Raw genomic sequence first — 17,355 nt, forward strand, 5'->3', positions numbered from 1 at the left:
GCACCTGGCCGGACCCGGCTCGCATGCACCACGCGCTCGGGCTTTTCTCGAGAGGAGAAAAAAGAGGACAGCTGAACGACATCTTTGGAGTTCGTCTGACTCGCAGTTTCACGACCACCGTTACCTTGACTTGTGGGCACAAGTTCGCCCTAATAAATACGTTTGTTTTATTAGCCTGTGTGCTTCAGTATCGCTAGTTTAAGTTGGCGCTTTTTTTTTATCCTAATAATTATACATTACTGGAGAACTAATTTTTACAGAGAGCATAAAACACTACCTGACCAAAATAATAACATTCAGTATACTTTAGCGTATCATACCACCTGAAGAAACATCTCCCTAGTATTGTATACCATATGAAAGAACAACTACGATCATGAATAAGATGAAATTTTATGAACTTTTAAACGAATGCTCAACCATGAACGATTTAGCCGTGGTGCATTATAGATTCTCCAAGTGCCTCGTATATCGCCGTTTTAATATAAACACCACTACCGGGTTTCAAATTGTAGATATATACGCACGCCAATCTTAATGTTTTGTTACGTATCCAGCATCACCATTCGAAAATAAACAGTTGTTCTAATTTCAACCAAAGTATTTAACGTTATGCGCAAGGACGACTGCAAATTAAGAGCTAAATGGTCAAATGCTGTCGTGAAAGCTGTTCGTATGTTATTCTCATAGTATTTTTTGCTAGGCGGGCGAAAGCATAACAATGATGTTTTGTTTCTTAATAAAAACTACATTCGTATCGCACTTATTCAAAATACACGAAAAATCTTTCTTAGAAGCCTGAACTTCTTCTTCTTCAGTACCTATAGAAAGTGTAGAAGCGTCGGCAGGCAAAAATAGTTTCAAAGTAATTGGAAGCCTCGTTACAGCAACAATCAAATTGACTTTATGAAGTCGTAGAAGCCGTGTGCGTGCCTCTTTTCTCGCGCCATGTTTTCTTGAGCTACACTTTAAAAACTTCGGAAAATTTGTAAAATGACATGGATTTTAGGTCATTTCATTTAGCTTGCGTTATATCATGCATAATAAGATATGCCATCTAAATAAGTTACTGCAATGACATCTTGTCATCTATGTCATTGATGTCATATGACATACATGACATTCATGCCATGCCACCCATGTCATGTCATACCATTAATGTCATGACATGTCATTCGTTACGACATGTTGGTCAAGCATACACGCAGATTCAAGTACATCTCATAATGAAAAGGTCTCGACGGCTACACCACGTTTGCATCACGTCATTTTTGTCACTCATGTCATTAGGTATATAGATCCCATGCATGCCATGTTCGTCACGAAAGAACTTGTCTGCACGTTTGTCATATATGCACGCCATCAGCTGCGCATTCTGGTATACTATACGTTGTCAGCCTGTGGTATACTATACGAAGGTAACGAAACGACCTTCATGGCATCACTATGACATGTAATATATTTCATGACGTACATGATATACATTTAATGCTACTCACGTCATGAACTATCATTCATATTCTTCATGCACTTATGTCAAGCCATACGAATGCAGATAGATAGATAGATAGATAGATAGATAGATAGATAGATAGATAGATAGATAGATAGATAGATAGATAGATAGATAGATAGATAGATAGATAGATAGATAGATAGATAGATAGATAGATAGATAGATAGATAGATAGATAGATAGATAGATAGATAGATAGATAGATAGATAGATAGATAGATAGATAGATAGATAGATAGATAGATAGATAGATAGATAGATAGATAGATAGATAGATAGATAGATAGATAGATACTTTAGTTCGCATTTAAAATGTGGTGGTGGTGGTGGTGTTGCTACAGACGTGGTTAGCCTGGCAGACCTGGCCGGCAGTTGCTCCAACCGAGAAACTATTCCTACGTATGTAGTATGTGACTGTATCTCTCACCAAGTATCAATTAGGCCAGTCTCACGCAGATAAGTTAAGACAAGCTAGCTATACTCCGTCTTATGGTGTAGTGTTCTTAAAGCATTCCAAATTTCCGAATTTTGTATTTTCTCGTATATTGCTTGAAAACATTTTGTCACAAACATCGGTAAACAAACTTTCACTATGAATATATAAATCTGTTCCAGTTATCCTATTTAGAAAAAAAAACTTAATATGGATATTCCCGTAATGCGCTATATGAGGAAAGAACAATACGTTAAATATTGCTTACATGTGGGTTTCCTGGGTATTATTGAACTGACTAACTTATACTTTGATGCACTCATAAGAAACTCAGTCCTGCACGCGACCAGATTTTTAGTGATTTCAGTGTCACAATAAAATATCACAGTTCCGCAGCAAGTGCGAAGCAATGAATGCAAATCAACAAATTGGAATGTTGTACGAAGTAAGGCTAGCAGCTAACTCCTTTAGCATCCGACATGGCGTCACTCACCAGAACAACGGCGTAAGGAAACACGCCTGCTGCAGCTAGCGAAGCGAATTTCGTGCTGTCTATCACTTCAACGCAAACAGCACGTACAAAGGCATGGTCAGTCTGCTCGACCTTGTCAAGAAAGGGTGCGCGTGATCAAGCTCGGCCGCTCAAAGTACATGGTTTCTGCCGGGGCCACGAATCCCCCCCCCCCCCTTCTCTTCGGGGCTTTCGCACGACGGAGGGAAGCTGGTGCGTTTCATCTCCGCTTGAGCCACGATCGTCGTATCACCTAGCACGCTTTCACTCGCAAATAGAACATACGACGCGCGGGGCCATGTTATTCCTTCAGAACGTCTCGGCGGCGCCGACGGCGACGGTAAAGATGCGCCTAGAGTGTTTATATAATCGCTGTTGCAATAAAATTGTATGATGAGCCCAATCGTTTAGGTCAACGCACACTTGTCAAACTTAAAAAATAAATTATCGCACATAAGTACAGCTCACTATTCGTCAACGCGTCAAGTATGTTGTCGTTTGTTTATTTTAACATATATTTATTAACATTACTAGATAAAGAGCTCTACTGCTACGTGGTGAGGTGGCCGATAGTGGGATCACAAGAAACAGAACATCACAAAAGCGAAAGAAATGCATCATTAACTGACAAACGTAAGGCGCACCCATATTGTAAAACGTCAAAATAGAGAAGAAATGACACGCGTTACTTTAAAGGAAAAAGGCCACATACAATGTCATTCCCACATGACAGAAAACCTACCTTCAGTTACTGTCGCTTCCTTAATGCGCCACTCACCACTTACCATACTTGCCGGTAAGCGAATGCTGACTATTCACGGAATTCACTCAAATAACAGAAGTTTTGTGAACCTCTGGTTCTGTATCACTTTTGCGCTGTTTTACACTTGTGCAGCTAACCTATCGAGCAAAGAAAATGACTACTGTTTGCTTTTACCGGGTGAGGTCAGCCAACATAGGGGCACATCTTCCCCAGAGTTCATAACCGTCCGTCATATTGTCGCAGCCTGGATGCCTGCCAAGGAGCGACATTGCTAGTAAAGGACTAATGTATTTCAGCGGCCGCTGCCTCGACAAAATTATAGTCGCAAGGAGAACAGTCTTCGATCCGAGAACCTTTGTTGGTTTTCATTTTCTTTACGATACTGCATTCTTTGCATAGTTGCCTCTTAGACCTTCCAAATAAAAAAAAAAAGGTACCCGTTCCCTCCCCTCCCAATAAGCTCGTACTTTCAAGGCGACCTGTCGATGGCCTTACAGCTGGCTTTCTTCGCAAGACGAAGCACGAAGAACGCTTTGTTCATATCTTTAATAAAAGTGGCATGCATTGTGCTTACGCTCTACTCACCAGCAGCCTTGGAAAGGCCATCTCATGGGACATACCACGGTGACGCACATCCTGCGAGTCCTCTGGCCAGAACGCTGTCGCAACTGGTCACCCATGTCGACTCGGAAGCCGAGGAAGCCAGGGCACCACAGTAGGGCTTCAAGGACCCTCTGTGGGAAAGAAGGAGCGAGTGCAGCTTTTCGTCTCTACGCAAATCGCCCCGGGAGTCATCATGCATGAAAAGCTTTCTCTCTCACGCAGCTCAGTTGACATTACTCGGAAAGCCGTGCCGCATTTGTTCCTTGTGCCCCAGACCTCCGTGACCCGCCCCATCTTCACGAAGCGCTTTTCTCAGAGGCGCAAAATAACGGACACAAAGGCCAAGGAAAGGTGCCAGTATAGCTGAGTATCAACACCACCCCTCCGCAGAGACCACAGATATTGCGACGTCATAGCAAGGCTAAGGTCGCAAGTGAGAGCTGCAGAACACTGGCTCATCGCCCCTGTCAGTAGGGTGCTTCAGATTGGTTCCGACGAGACGCGTATCATGCGTAGTACAAAGCTCTGCCTAAAACAGCAGCGTTAAGACACGTGGTGGGATCAGGTGTATCCCATATTCAGCTTTCTCCACCTTCAAGCGATGATGCGTCTATCCACCTGCGTCGTTATTGTCCTTCTCTGCGCAGCGGCTGCCACTGTCGCTGCAACATCGGCACCATCTACAGAGGCTGCGATGGCACCAACTCAGCCCAGCCTAGAACACCCACCCGCGGCGCAACCCACGCCCGAGTTAGTGCAAGCACTAAAAGGCGTAGTGAACGACTTCCTGGGAAGCCCGCGAAGCCCCCTAACAAGGAGGCTGATTGCAGCGAAAGTTTCATCCGGCTGCACTGTAGGCCTCATGAAGTTGCTGCGGGCTTTCAGGAATATGGAACCCTGGGCGTACAGACGTGAGATCTTTTCCTCTATTTTCTGATTTTAGCTCTATCTAAAAGAATTATGGTGTGACTGGGTGCAAGAAAGAATTGCCGTTATACACATAAATTATTTATTATACTTTCTTTATATATGTTGCGACATGGTGAATGTGTCTACTCTGCAGATGCAGTCAAGATGTCACAGCTAGCTATGACTATTATTTTGTTGTAGAACATTTTTAGTCTCAAGGATCAGCTTGGTATATCAGCGTTAATGCCTACATAGCGGAATAAGAGACGGTGCCGCATATACAAAGAGACCATATGCAGCAAGTTATTGTTCGCATAAACGAAAGTAAGGGGCTAGGTGGCATAAAGTACCAACTTCACACCGCCAACTGTTGACCAAGGAAACTGACAAATGCCAAACTTTTCGCGGCACGTACGTCTACTTGGAATCCCGAGAATGGTCCTATCTTCCAGACATCATTCCCTAAATAGGGCGACGAAAAGCCGTTGTACTTCTAAGTTCTATTTTTCTCAAACCACTTTATTTGGCATTTAGAGAAAAACATTACTGCTATGCCAATGCTGCTTTAACTGTAGTGGTTTTGCGTTCCACATGACAACGACTTTGACGCTCGTAATTCGATAAGTAGAGCGTTCACACGAGATTTTCAGATATATGGGCTGAGTGAAGACGCTGAATGGCGCCTGTGGTTTTCAGTACTTTAATTTGTAAAAAAGGAAAACGAGAGAGAGAGAGAAAAAAGACAGGGATGTTAACAAGTTTGGCATAACCGGTATGCTACCCTGTACAGGGGGAAGGGATGGGGGAGATTGAAAGAAGAGTAAAGAAAGAGAGAAAGAGAGGGGAACACACACGCACACACATAACTTCACAGCGCAGAGCGGCAGTCTTGTGCGGTATGCGGCATCATTAAAAAGTCTACAGCCGCTCGTGTAAGTCTGTTGTCCTTGGGAATTTGAGCAGTGCCTTCGTTGCTTGAATTCTCGATGACTTATCAGAATGGCATTGGAGAATTGCTTCTAGTGTCAACGTTCTGTTGTGAATACGAGCGAGAGCGAATGTCAGGGATCGTCTCTGCGCAGCTACAGGTACGGCTGCAGCTACACGTAACAAGTGATAATCGTAAATTAAAAGCAGTGATAACTATAACTTCTTCACAATGGTTATTCCAGATCTTTCCATGTGACTCAGTCGAATACGTTTCCTCTTTCCTACGTCTTTGAACTGCTTCGCTTTGCTTAAGTGCTTTTTATTGGTATATGTAATAATGTATATCCTATGCCTTGGTGACATTAGGCTCCCGCAGAAACTTTGAATCTTTACTTCGTCAGAATTCGTTTTCATATAATATGTAAGAGCAATGTCTCATCTGTCGTAGTAAGGGAGCTGTAGCCAATCCCAAGACAAGTGAGGCAACTTTCCCGCCGCATTCCCGAATGTGAACTTTGTGGTGCGATTCCTGAGTGAAAAAACGTTTTTATGCTGCCTTACGATAAGGGACACACTCATGTGTACAAGAGCACTTACTCATCTGAGGCATTTGTTGCAACTACGGGACAATTTATCGTACGAGTATACTGCGTGACAACATCGGTGGCACAGGAAAAATGTGACAGCTTTAGAAAATTGAGCAAACCAATGTCAGTGATATCATTCAGTTAACATATCTACGCATTTTTTTAGGCAGTAACTCTTGTGGGTCACAAAGTTGTAAACGGAGGTGCTACAACTATAGAAATTATTGCTAATGCCACAGCGTTAATTAATCAAGTATTACGTAGAAAAAACAAAATTTACAGCAGAAAAGTGTTGTGGGCGCATAAAGTGTCCACTATCTTCGGTAATCTTGCTCACAGTAAGAAAAAAAATGCAAAATTGACGATTTCTTAACTGTTCGTATCACACATAAATCAGTGCGCTGAGTACGAGGACAAGATGGTAGCCTGATCAGAGTTTCTTGTTTTGTACGCTGCACTAAACTGTCAGAGCAGGAAAGCGATGCAAAGCAAGTTTTACAGAGTAATATGCATTAGTCATTCCACGAGTGGCCACATGTTTCGAAAGCTTTAACGAGTGTATCGTAGTATCGGCTGAAGCAACCAACAGCATGCAGTGTTTACAAAATCATAATTAATAAGGCAGGAATATGTAACATTTCAATCTACGCATGTGTTCACAACATCTCGAGCGCTAATGAAATGACGCGGAAACATTCGCGCCAGAGGATAGGAGTACCCGCAAATTGTAACATTGCTTACCGAGCATCGCCTTTAATGATCCTTCTGTCATCGCGAACAAAAGATTTGGTACCCCGTCACCGGAACAGTGAACTGGACCTGCGCATCAAATGGAGTCATGCTTGGCAGCATCTGATTGGCTACGCATAACGACGCCCAGGAATCACTGAAGCTTCCTGCTTTCTCCAGAAGGCCGAAAGCACGTGTGACCTCGTGTGCTCGCTTTCCGTTTATTTCACTGCACCAACTACTGTAGCCTTCCTGTAAGACGGCGCTTACTGAATTAACATAAAGGTACGCTGTTTCGCCTTTCTATCTGCCTCACGAATCATATGTAAGTAGACTTACACTACCACGAGGAACGCAATAAAGAAAAGAAAGCATGCTTCACGTTATAAGTGGCGCTCATCATTTTCTAACAGACTGGGTTTCAAGAGAAGGGGGATGCAGAAAGCTAGGCGGGCAGATGAGATTCAGAAGCTTGCGGGTACAACATGGCCGCAGCTAGCACGTGCTGGACCGGGTTAATAGATAGATAGCAAATCGGGGCGTCGTCTTTTACGGTACTTCAGGTTCGAGGCCCAACTCCGCTGATTAAGGGTGCCTGCTGTTCAGTGTAATCGGGAAGGAAACACGTGCACTTCTGCGACGCGCTTGTTGCCGGTTATCCAGTGATCGTGTTCTTGAATTGTTTTGCGAATGGAGAGAAAAGGGGGAGTTTAAGAACGGGGCCCCAATCGTTTTGGGGCCTCAAAGAAATAGCGTCGAGGACACTGCGCATGCGCAACCCAAACAGCGTTTGGGTTTTGCGTTTGGGACGCTATTTCTCGAATTTAGCGGGAGCCCCAAAGCCTTCCTCAAAAGTTATGCGTCAAGCAAACATGACGGCATCGACTGAAGCGACAGCTCTTGGCCCAGACTAGAGTGACCTAGAATAGGGGGAGTGTCCAAAGCGCCGCAGGCCCTATTGCAAAATTCTTAGCTCCTGCTTGACCCAAAGCGAGCACACGCAAAGGGCGTTGAAGCCCCAAACTTTTGTGGCCCCTATTCGAAAACCCTCTATTATTCTGCATTTAAAAGAACAAAGCAGCAAGGGAAAATGCGCAGTACTTGTGAACAAAACGCGGGGAGCGATTGGGACGGTCTCGAGCCAGTGTACATATACGGTTGTGATTTAAAACACGCAGTAATATTTTGCTGTATAAGCTTGATTTCGTATATTCGAGCACAAACAGGGGCTATCTTACAATCACTCGCAAATATAAGACCATGATGCCAAATATAAACATACATTCCCAAATCGCCTAAAGTTGTTGCACGCCAAACATCCCAGGCATTACGGCGACCATCTCAAATGTACTTGAAAAAATCGTGCTCATTTATTGCATTGAAAACAGCGAATCGCTAGAATATTTCGGAGAGAAAAGAAATTTGAGACACATGGGATCCTTCCGAATTTCGCAGAATGTCGTCTTGTTTGTCACAACATTTATTCTGAGAGTATCGTTTCTTGTTTCCAAACACTGAGACACAATTCACACCACGTGGTGTTTCAATTAAAAATCAGCTTTATGCCTCAGTCGAAAGCAAATAAGTAGTTCTTCTTATATGGGAAGTTTTAGCATTACATTTTGTTTTGTTTTAAGGAAGAAAATAATTTTTGAAATTCCCCATTGACGGTTATATTCCCATTTGATCATGCGGCAACTTCCTCACTGAAGTGTCCCTCAAAGAAGTTTTGAAGTTTCCAATTGACAGTAATGCATTACTGTCAGTGGGAAACTTCAAAACTTCCTTTCTTCCTTAAAAGAAAAATGTATTGATCATATTTGTCATGTAATAAGAACTAATAAAAAGATGCATGTGGAGTGCGCGGAATTTCATATGCCTTGAAACACAAAATTCCAGTGCGTGACGGAAAAAACTTTCACTCAAAGTAAGCTTAGGCGGCTTAAAATAAAACCCAGAAAACTACGACAATTTCTCACTTTTAAAGTAAAAAATATTTTACTATCGTAATTCACCATATCACACCCGAGATAGTATCTTTGCATCACAAAAGTAAATCAACAATATTACGAGTTCCAAACATGAAAAGCGATGTACAAGTCTTAAATTGCATAGATATTTCGTGGCCCTATGACGCGGAGCAAATCTTCACATAGCACAAAACATGAGAGAACACCCTGCGCTGCGAAACAACACGCATGTATCCGGAGGTGCATGCCACATGAATGAAGGAATCACCGTTCGCACCTTTTACAACTGTCCAGTAGCGATTTCATTTGTTATTCAACTAAGATGCACAACCTTCCAAGATGTCATCCGGTAATATACTAGATAATAGGACCGCCACTGCTCGGTGGAACACGGAGAAAGCGACGGCACAGGCAACAATGCCCGTACGGCGGCACGGCATCTCGAACCAGAAGTCGATGCAGACGGGTGCCGAAGCCCACAGTCATTTGCGAGAGTGAAGTTTTTACAATCCACCTATTGGAGTAGCATGGGAGAAGCCTTTGCCCTGCACTTGGTGATAATGATGAGGGTGATGTTTCGTCTGCAGACTATAGGAAACGTGCAATGAGCGGGTGGCGCCGCGGTGCGGTTGTGAGCGAGAGCACCTCGCGTGTTCCGTGCAGCACAGGGCCGTACCCAGGAATTTTTTTCGGGGGGTGTTTGTGTGCTGAACGGCTAACTTTGGCAACTGGTGGTCGCTGTGAATGCGTGCAAGTATTTTAGTGTCCCCCGAAAAGTTAAAGCATGAAAAAATTTCGGGGGGTGTCAGAATCCCCTCAACCCCCCCCCCCCTTAGTTACGGCCCTGGTGCAGCAGCCGGCCCTCGATAATAATAACTGTTGGGGTTCAACGACACAAAACCACGATGTGATTATGAGAGACGCCGTATTGGAGGGCTCCGGAAATTTCGACAACCCATGATACCTTACGTGCACCTAAATCTAAGTACATGGGCTTCAAGTATTTCCACCTCCATCAAAAATGCGGCCACCGCTTGAATCGAGCCGTGTCAGCTGGTTAGCGGAGTTTAGCAGGGTCGCGTATGAATTGCTGCGTTTGGTTGCGACATTTTCGTTACCGACTCTTCATAGTTAACAAAAGCTACAACTGCAGCAGCCTGTTTGCAGTGACCTTCAATACCAACGTTGCAGTTTGGCCAGTGCAGGGTAGCATACCGGATACAAACTTCTGGTTAACCTCCCTGCCTTCCTCTACTCTTTCTCTCTCTGGTCAGGAACCGGCAAGCATTTTGAAATACACAAGTACACAGCTTATTCTTTGCGTGAAATGTGTGTGCTTATCTGCTTCTTTCTTAAACTATAAACAGGAGCAAAAAAATCTATTTCGCCTGTCTGCAAGAAGCAGCGCCGCAGTGGATGCCCCTGAGTTTTATGCTTCACGGACTAAGAAAAGATTAATATTGTGGTTTTCTTGCGCACAGCTCGAAGCAGGAAAGCACCAAACACCACACGCAAAGATAAGGCGATCCGCTTACGCAAGTGAGATGACTGGCCACTTTTCACGAAAACATAAAGCCGCAACGCGCCTTTATTCCAATTTTGTCACTCCCAGGTCACAGGACATTCCCGTCTGACGTAACAGAGTGGTCACACTTCCTGCGCGCCCGGGGCGATCAGTCTCGACATTGCCATTAAAATTCGATTATGAGTATCTCAAACTACGCGCAGCTTTTGTGATTTCTGAAAAATGGGCATATCATAAATTGTCACGCTCTGTGACTTTCTACTGTAAACAACTGCCCTTAAGTCAATAATAAATAAGTTAATTAATATTTGTTGTTAATTAATCGCTTCAGTGTCATTTTTACGGCGGCAAAGTATTTCGCCTCGACGTAGAGTTTGTCTGCGAAAACGACAGGCGCCTTATTGTCACAGGACTTTTATAAAAAAATCTATTGTCAAAAACAAAACTCACAGTTTTGCCGCAACGACGAAGCAATGACATCGAAGCAATGTTTACCCGGCGTTCCACATAGCCAGTGGGTACGGAAATTGGCCACCTTGTAGTGCGCGTCTCAAGGGCAGTTTCCAAACTGAAGCAAAATCTAGGAGCGTTGCTTTAAGGCGTGCCCTTCGGGCAATCACGCGGGTGATACTGCAAACGCTGAAACGCCTCCGAGCTCTGCGTACCGCCAGCGTTAAATGGGATATGTAAATACCTCGCTTTTAGTATTCGCTACAGCGGGCGGCGCGTGGCCGAGTTGTTTAAAGCGGTGTTCGAATCCTGGTGGCGAACCCCGAATTTTTTTCGTCTGGCTTATTTTGCTTTGGGGCTTTTATTTATATATACATACATACAAATATCCGGCGCATGACGGCGACGGCAAGAATCAGCTGATTGCAATATGATTGCTATCGCAATGAAAAAAGAACACACTGATTAACTTAGGGCATCTTGTAGCTATCTAACAATGATGGTCGTTGAAAGGTTAAATTTATAGTTATATGCAGAATCAAGAAGTGCAAATGGAAGGAACGGAATGTGTGACGTGAATACGAAATGACTTGGGAAATGCGCATGAATTGATATAATGGCTACCACAAAGTGACTTTTTTTCACAGTGTTAGATGCCACAGGAAAGTATCCGACTGGGCTGCTTCAAGGCACCCTTTCGGACGTTGGAGCCTTCGACGAATGCATTGAGACGGTAGTGCGGGATTACTATGGACGAGAAACGGCACGAGCCCAGTACTGCAATGTGTACCTGGATGGCAACGCCACTGAGGTGCTCAGGTACCTGACTCCAGCCATCATAATGTCACACCCAAGGGTGAGCAGCGATTACAGCTTTCGCTGGGAAGGTGCATTTAAAGGGTGCTTTCGTTTTTCCCGAGTTTATGCTTCTCAATATTGTGTGCGTCACTCATGCATGAAAGGTAACAGATGTGAGCACGCTTGAGTTTAATTGTTTTCGAGTTGTTACCAAGTGCCCTCCTAACTCGTTCCACATTTCGAACATTCCACTACAGTGGGTATCAGCCATCGACAAAGGGGAAACAAACAAACCAAACGCATAAAAAAGAAACAAACTAACGATCAGTGGTACTGTGGTCCACCCATGTGTACAAGATAAAAACCATTAGCAAAATTTGGCAGCTAACATTCATTCAGCATGAATGTTAGCTACCAAATGTTAGCTACGAAATGAGTTCACCGTATTTCTCTAACCAAGACTTATTTGAAATACTGCCAGGCTTTGAATTTTTCTCCAGCCATGATGAACGAAGCTGGGTTGACCTCGCCAATATGTAAGCAAAGAGGGCTGTGACGGAGCCCGCGTAGCCGTCGTTCCCAGTGTGCAGTGATTGCGAACCCTAGATTTACCGGATTAACAAGTCTACTGTCTGTTCTTGCCATGTCAGCGTTTGCAAATGCATCTTAACTGAGTGAACGTCCCCGTTTTTGCTGGCGTGTCATTCGTTTTGGTCGATGACGGGTATGTCTGCTTTCACACCAATGCTCTATGTACTACATAGTCATCACTGTCATGCCCAAACTTCGAAAGATTAGCTGCACCATCTACTTATAGACTATGGAGGGTGTCGGGGAAAAGTACCTCCCCAAGAAGTTGGCGGCTCTCAGAAAAGAGCCTAAAGAGCCGAAAAAAAGAAAAGAACGTCTCTACTCTACAATTTCACGAAGGTCCAAAGTCGCTGCTTAAACCGTCGACAACCCATGCCGAAATGCAAACACCATTTCAAACGGAAGCACGTCGACACAGTGATATACCTTAGTGGCACGTTTGATCTTTGCACTGGTGTGAATGACGGTGGAACCGTACGCATAGGGAACTACGACACTTAAGCAAATAAATTTTAAAAGTTAACATTCCTTGTGTCACAGTGGTGCATATTTATTCTGGAGGATTGGTCAAGAATCGATCTTACATTGTAGGTTACAGGCATAGTTTAGTGCCGCTACCTCACAAGTGTGGCATATTTCCTAGTTTTTATGGCACAAATTTACCGTACGCGAGCGTTCAGTGTCGCAAAGCTTTGGAAATATTGACGTGTGAAATTGTCGATATAAGTCTGGGTTCTTAAAGGGTATGCGAGTGTGTGCTTCATTATTCCTTTAGCGAGCCCCAGCAATGGGAGTTCAGTATACAGATACAATTTAATGGTAATTTAATGGTAAACGTTGGTAAACGTTAATGGTTAATTTAATGGTAAACGTTAATGCTAAACATTTAATGGTAAGCGTTGTGCGCCAAATGCTTTGCTTTAATGTGGTTTTAAACAGAAGTAGAATCTGCGTTATATTTATTGAATTTTGACGAAGGCGTTAACGCTAATGAAAATATCTGCAAAAGCAGCCTAGGCGGAATCATTCAAGAAGGGCACAAACACTTCTATTTCTTGCAGGCCATCGATTTCGCATTAGAAAGTGGAAACAACAGGTTCGTCGAAGGCGTACGCATCGGACTTTGCTTCATTACCGACTGTACCCAAAAGGATATACAAAGTCTTCTGCAATCGCGTAAGTGTGTGTCGTTGGGCCATGCTAAGGGTCTTTTGCACGCTGTTGTATACGTGAAGGCACGTGCATGGTGGACTTTGATATTAGAGAATGGAATCACCACAGTCTGTTTTCTCACTCTCTCTCCGTTTGTGTCCCACAGTGGTCCATGGAACGATCGATCTTGACGTGAAGGACTGCGTAACCAGCTTGAAGCCTCCAATGACCAAGACGCAGACTTTGATAGTGTGGGCAAGAGTTTAACTACTACGCACTCTGTCTACATCCAAAACTCCGCTTCACTAAAGAACAGTTTATTGCACCCAACAAAGGCCCTAATTGCGAGTGTTTGCACATAATGAATTTAAGATGCTAAATTTAGCTCCTTAAAATTACCAGTATTCCAATAACCTAAACAAATTTTTGCATAATTGTACTTTTGTTGTTCATTGATCTCGCGCACTGACATGCTCGCCATCGCCAGCTTTGTGTATAACGAGCTAATTAAAAATATAAATTGTTGGTAAAAAGTACAAATGATAAAATGTAGAAATGAATCTACATTGAATGGGTGCAAGAATTCTATGTCTCGCTAAGCATTTCAGTAAAGCTAGAGTCGTCGCGAAAGCCTCACTCCGTGATTTATTTTCATGCAGGGTTGGCTTAGGGGTCCTGGCAGCGGGCATTTGCGTGAGCACCGCCTTTGACATTTACCTGAGCCGCACGAATGCGAATACAAGTGAGTTTCGGAGCTGTATATATGCGCAACTGCTAAAAAGACTTCAGTATCTACGTAAGATTGTGGAGTTGTTGTAATAGTGAAGCATATAAATACTACAACCGAAGCTTTAGAAACCGAAGGTTTCTTATGCCGCGGTCTTGTCCCCTTCAAAAGCAAGTAACACTCAAAGCATCATGGTAGCTGCGAGCCCTTATCAGTTGTCGCAATCTGATTTCTATCTGAAAGTGTCGGCTCTTTATACATGCGCCATTGTGTTTACATTCCAGCGTAATTGCTGGAGCTCGTGTATGTTCTAGAATATAGTACATGGATATTCCCATTACGCAAGCAATGTGATTATAATCGTCGATAAACGTTCGAGAAGCTCCAGATGCATTACGGCGTGACTTGCGCCAAGCGATAACACGTGTTACAGTTTCAGCCGGTGAAACACGGTCACCCGGAAGAGGAAAAACAAGTACGCGTGTCGACGTACGATGTTTGCACATCTCAAGAAATATTTGTAAAGTCGCCAACTCTTCTCACTGCGAACATAAAGTGATAAACGAGGAAGAAGGTTGCGCTGGTCCATCTGTCTTCAGGAACATTGAACGACTCTCATATTTTCATAGAAAATATATCGTAACGTGAGAAATGTAGCCAGTGCACAACCAGCCAGTTAACTTTATTGGGCCCCTGCATGATACCATTATTTCAACAAGGAGGAATTTATATTCATTTTAAGCAAAACAAAATGGTGGAATTCCTTTGGACTGTATCAAATTGCACGCAAAATAGCGGAGTGCACATAAAGAACTATCCTCAACAACCACAGGCAATATCGAGGTACTTTTGTTTAGACGGAGCTCTCCATTTTATTTCGTTTCACTGTACACTAAACGTTCTTTAGGGTGCTCTGGTTCTGAAAGGGACATCGTCCCATGAGTCTAGTCTTGCAATATTTTAAAGAGTTCTACATCAATGCTATCGTAATAATTAATCATCAATATCTGGGGTTTAACGAATGCTATTGCAAGGAGCAAGCAATCCTCTGAAATAATCCTCCGAAATTGTTATTTATATTTCCCATAATAAGTTGGAATATCCTATAACTACTAAAGAAACTATTACTCCTCCAGTTGGCAAGACGCCTGTGCCATGAAAGCCGCGCATGAAGCGATTCACAGACAGAGCTCCCTGCAGCGGAACAGGAACAAACGAGCAAGCACATTTTGAAAAAACCATGTCATCTGTACCAATTGTACAGCCACGTCTCATGTATAATTCAATTACCATGTGTACTTAGCCTCGTGGAGTAATTTTGTAAGGAAGCAGTGTGTAGATACACAGCGAAAACCACTGGGACTTGAGTCTTTCTGCACTAACCGTTCGTATCACCGTGATTATCACTGACAGGTGATGCTTAGTTTTGACAACCATGATTCAGTGAAATACCTACCTCCCCTTCTACCCTTTCGATGCGAAACCTCCCCCCACCCCGTCTTCGCACGTTGCCTCGTCTTCTCTTCTGTTTCGTTTGGGGGAGAGGGTGCGAAGCACACGCATACACGCGCTAACGCAGGCAGTTGCACAGCCTTGAAGAAGAAAAGACCGCTCGTCGAAACGTTGGCTCTAGCGACACCCCCTGTTCAAGAACTTTCCATCTCGTCAAGCTTACATCTTTCTCTGAACTTCTGCCTTAAAATCAAATATTTCAACATTTCCGCCAGTGACCCCAATTATCATTTGAAATATTGTGCACTGTCGATAAACAGCTTAAGACATCAAGAAACTATTGCTAATTTCTATCTATGATGGATGAACGATTACTTTTTTTTTCTCTTTTTTTTTCGCTAGAATTTACGCGAAACGTTCTGCATGTTTTTAGGAAGCGTCATCAAAAGCCTCCTTGAAGTATTCCTCTAACAATGAATGATACGATCTTAAGAGTCCTGTCACTTTGTTTACACGGCTGCTAGTTTTATATGAGATTACATGAACAAGAATATCAACGAAACTATTGCATTCTTCAGCTGCTTTTACAAACTGAGTATTACATCAGATAGAATACAGTGATGGAACTCATAGTTTGCGCAGTGAGACACTTATCTGGAAAAACGTGCTTTTGTATGCTGTATGCGTGTCGCTGCCTTGTACTCAGTGTTTACTACTGTCATGCTTCTTTCGTAAGGATGAAGAGTGAACATAAAGAAAAGACACTTTCAATGATTTCACAAAGTCAGACTTTATTATGATTGTATTTAACGAAAGCGAACTTAACACAGAACACAGCTTTTGTTTAAGCTGGTTGGTCAGATATCTGTACAGAGGTGCAAAAGACAAAAAAGGAGATAAAGCGCACTTCCCCAGAATGTGCTTCGTCTCCATTTCTTTCTCTTTCCTTTTTTTTTATTTTCTCGCCATAATGCGCACAATAGTAAGCCATATCCAGTGTTGCTGTACTTAGATCAATAAAAAGCGATGCCTGACATAATTTTGATTGGCAAGCTTCTGTGCATTTTTTCTTCGTCTTTTTATACATCCAGGTTTTCTAGTGAAACTCCTCACAACATTCTCACTGCGATTAAATCTGGAGACTCTCCTAGTTGGGGTCAACGACAAAGAGTCTGACGCCTACATGTACAGATTTTTTCATGGTCTGCGATTTTTCAGCATGTTTATGATCGTCTTCGGCCATTCATACAACATATTCGATTTCATCAATACCTGTGAGTACTCTGCGTTTATTGCTGCTTTGCGCTGACTACAGTTTCGTTAAATGCTTGCGTAGGATACGTTGGCTTGATGGGTGATAATATTGTCGTTTGCCGAGGCTTTTTGTTTTACAGCTAAGATATTTTTTTTGTCGTAGGGACTGAAAGTAGTCGAGACTAACATCATGTCAGCCTCGATTTATCTCTATAATTGAAGCAACCAAATGAGGTGAAAGATTATAATGGATCAGAAATTCGGCTGCTTTCTTCCGCCTGAAAGGTATTGAAGAAACTGGAATAGTATGTTCGGTACCGCCGAGCACCGTGCCACTCAGCGCATATTAAACAAACAAACAAACAAACAAACAAACAAACAAACAAACAAACAAGAATCGATATATTAGCGAGGGTGAGAAACCTACCAAACTTGGTTTGCTGCTTCCTTGACTT

General features: G+C 43.1%; 1 protein-coding gene across 1 annotated transcript in view; it reads left to right on the forward strand.

Annotated features, from left to right (window-relative positions):
• Window positions 1–4,164: 4,164 nt before the first annotated feature.
• The window catches only part of LOC119381262 (nose resistant to fluoxetine protein 6), a 36,037-nt gene continuing 22,846 nt past the window's right edge, over window positions 4,165–17,355 (forward strand). The window contains exons 1-6 of the mRNA XM_037649185.2: window positions 4,165–4,737; window positions 11,574–11,782; window positions 13,377–13,491; window positions 13,634–13,718; window positions 14,127–14,209; window positions 16,738–16,920. Of these exons, the coding sequence (XP_037505113.2) occupies window positions 4,428–4,737; window positions 11,574–11,782; window positions 13,377–13,491; window positions 13,634–13,718; window positions 14,127–14,209; window positions 16,738–16,920 (985 nt within the window). The 5' untranslated portion in view covers window positions 4,165–4,427. The remainder of the gene's footprint in view (window positions 4,738–11,573; window positions 11,783–13,376; window positions 13,492–13,633; window positions 13,719–14,126; window positions 14,210–16,737; window positions 16,921–17,355) is intronic.

This window comes from Rhipicephalus sanguineus, chromosome 1, assembly GCF_013339695.2.
Source record: "Rhipicephalus sanguineus isolate Rsan-2018 chromosome 1, BIME_Rsan_1.4, whole genome shotgun sequence".
NCBI classification, from domain to species: Eukaryota; Metazoa; Arthropoda; class Arachnida; order Ixodida; family Ixodidae; genus Rhipicephalus; species Rhipicephalus sanguineus.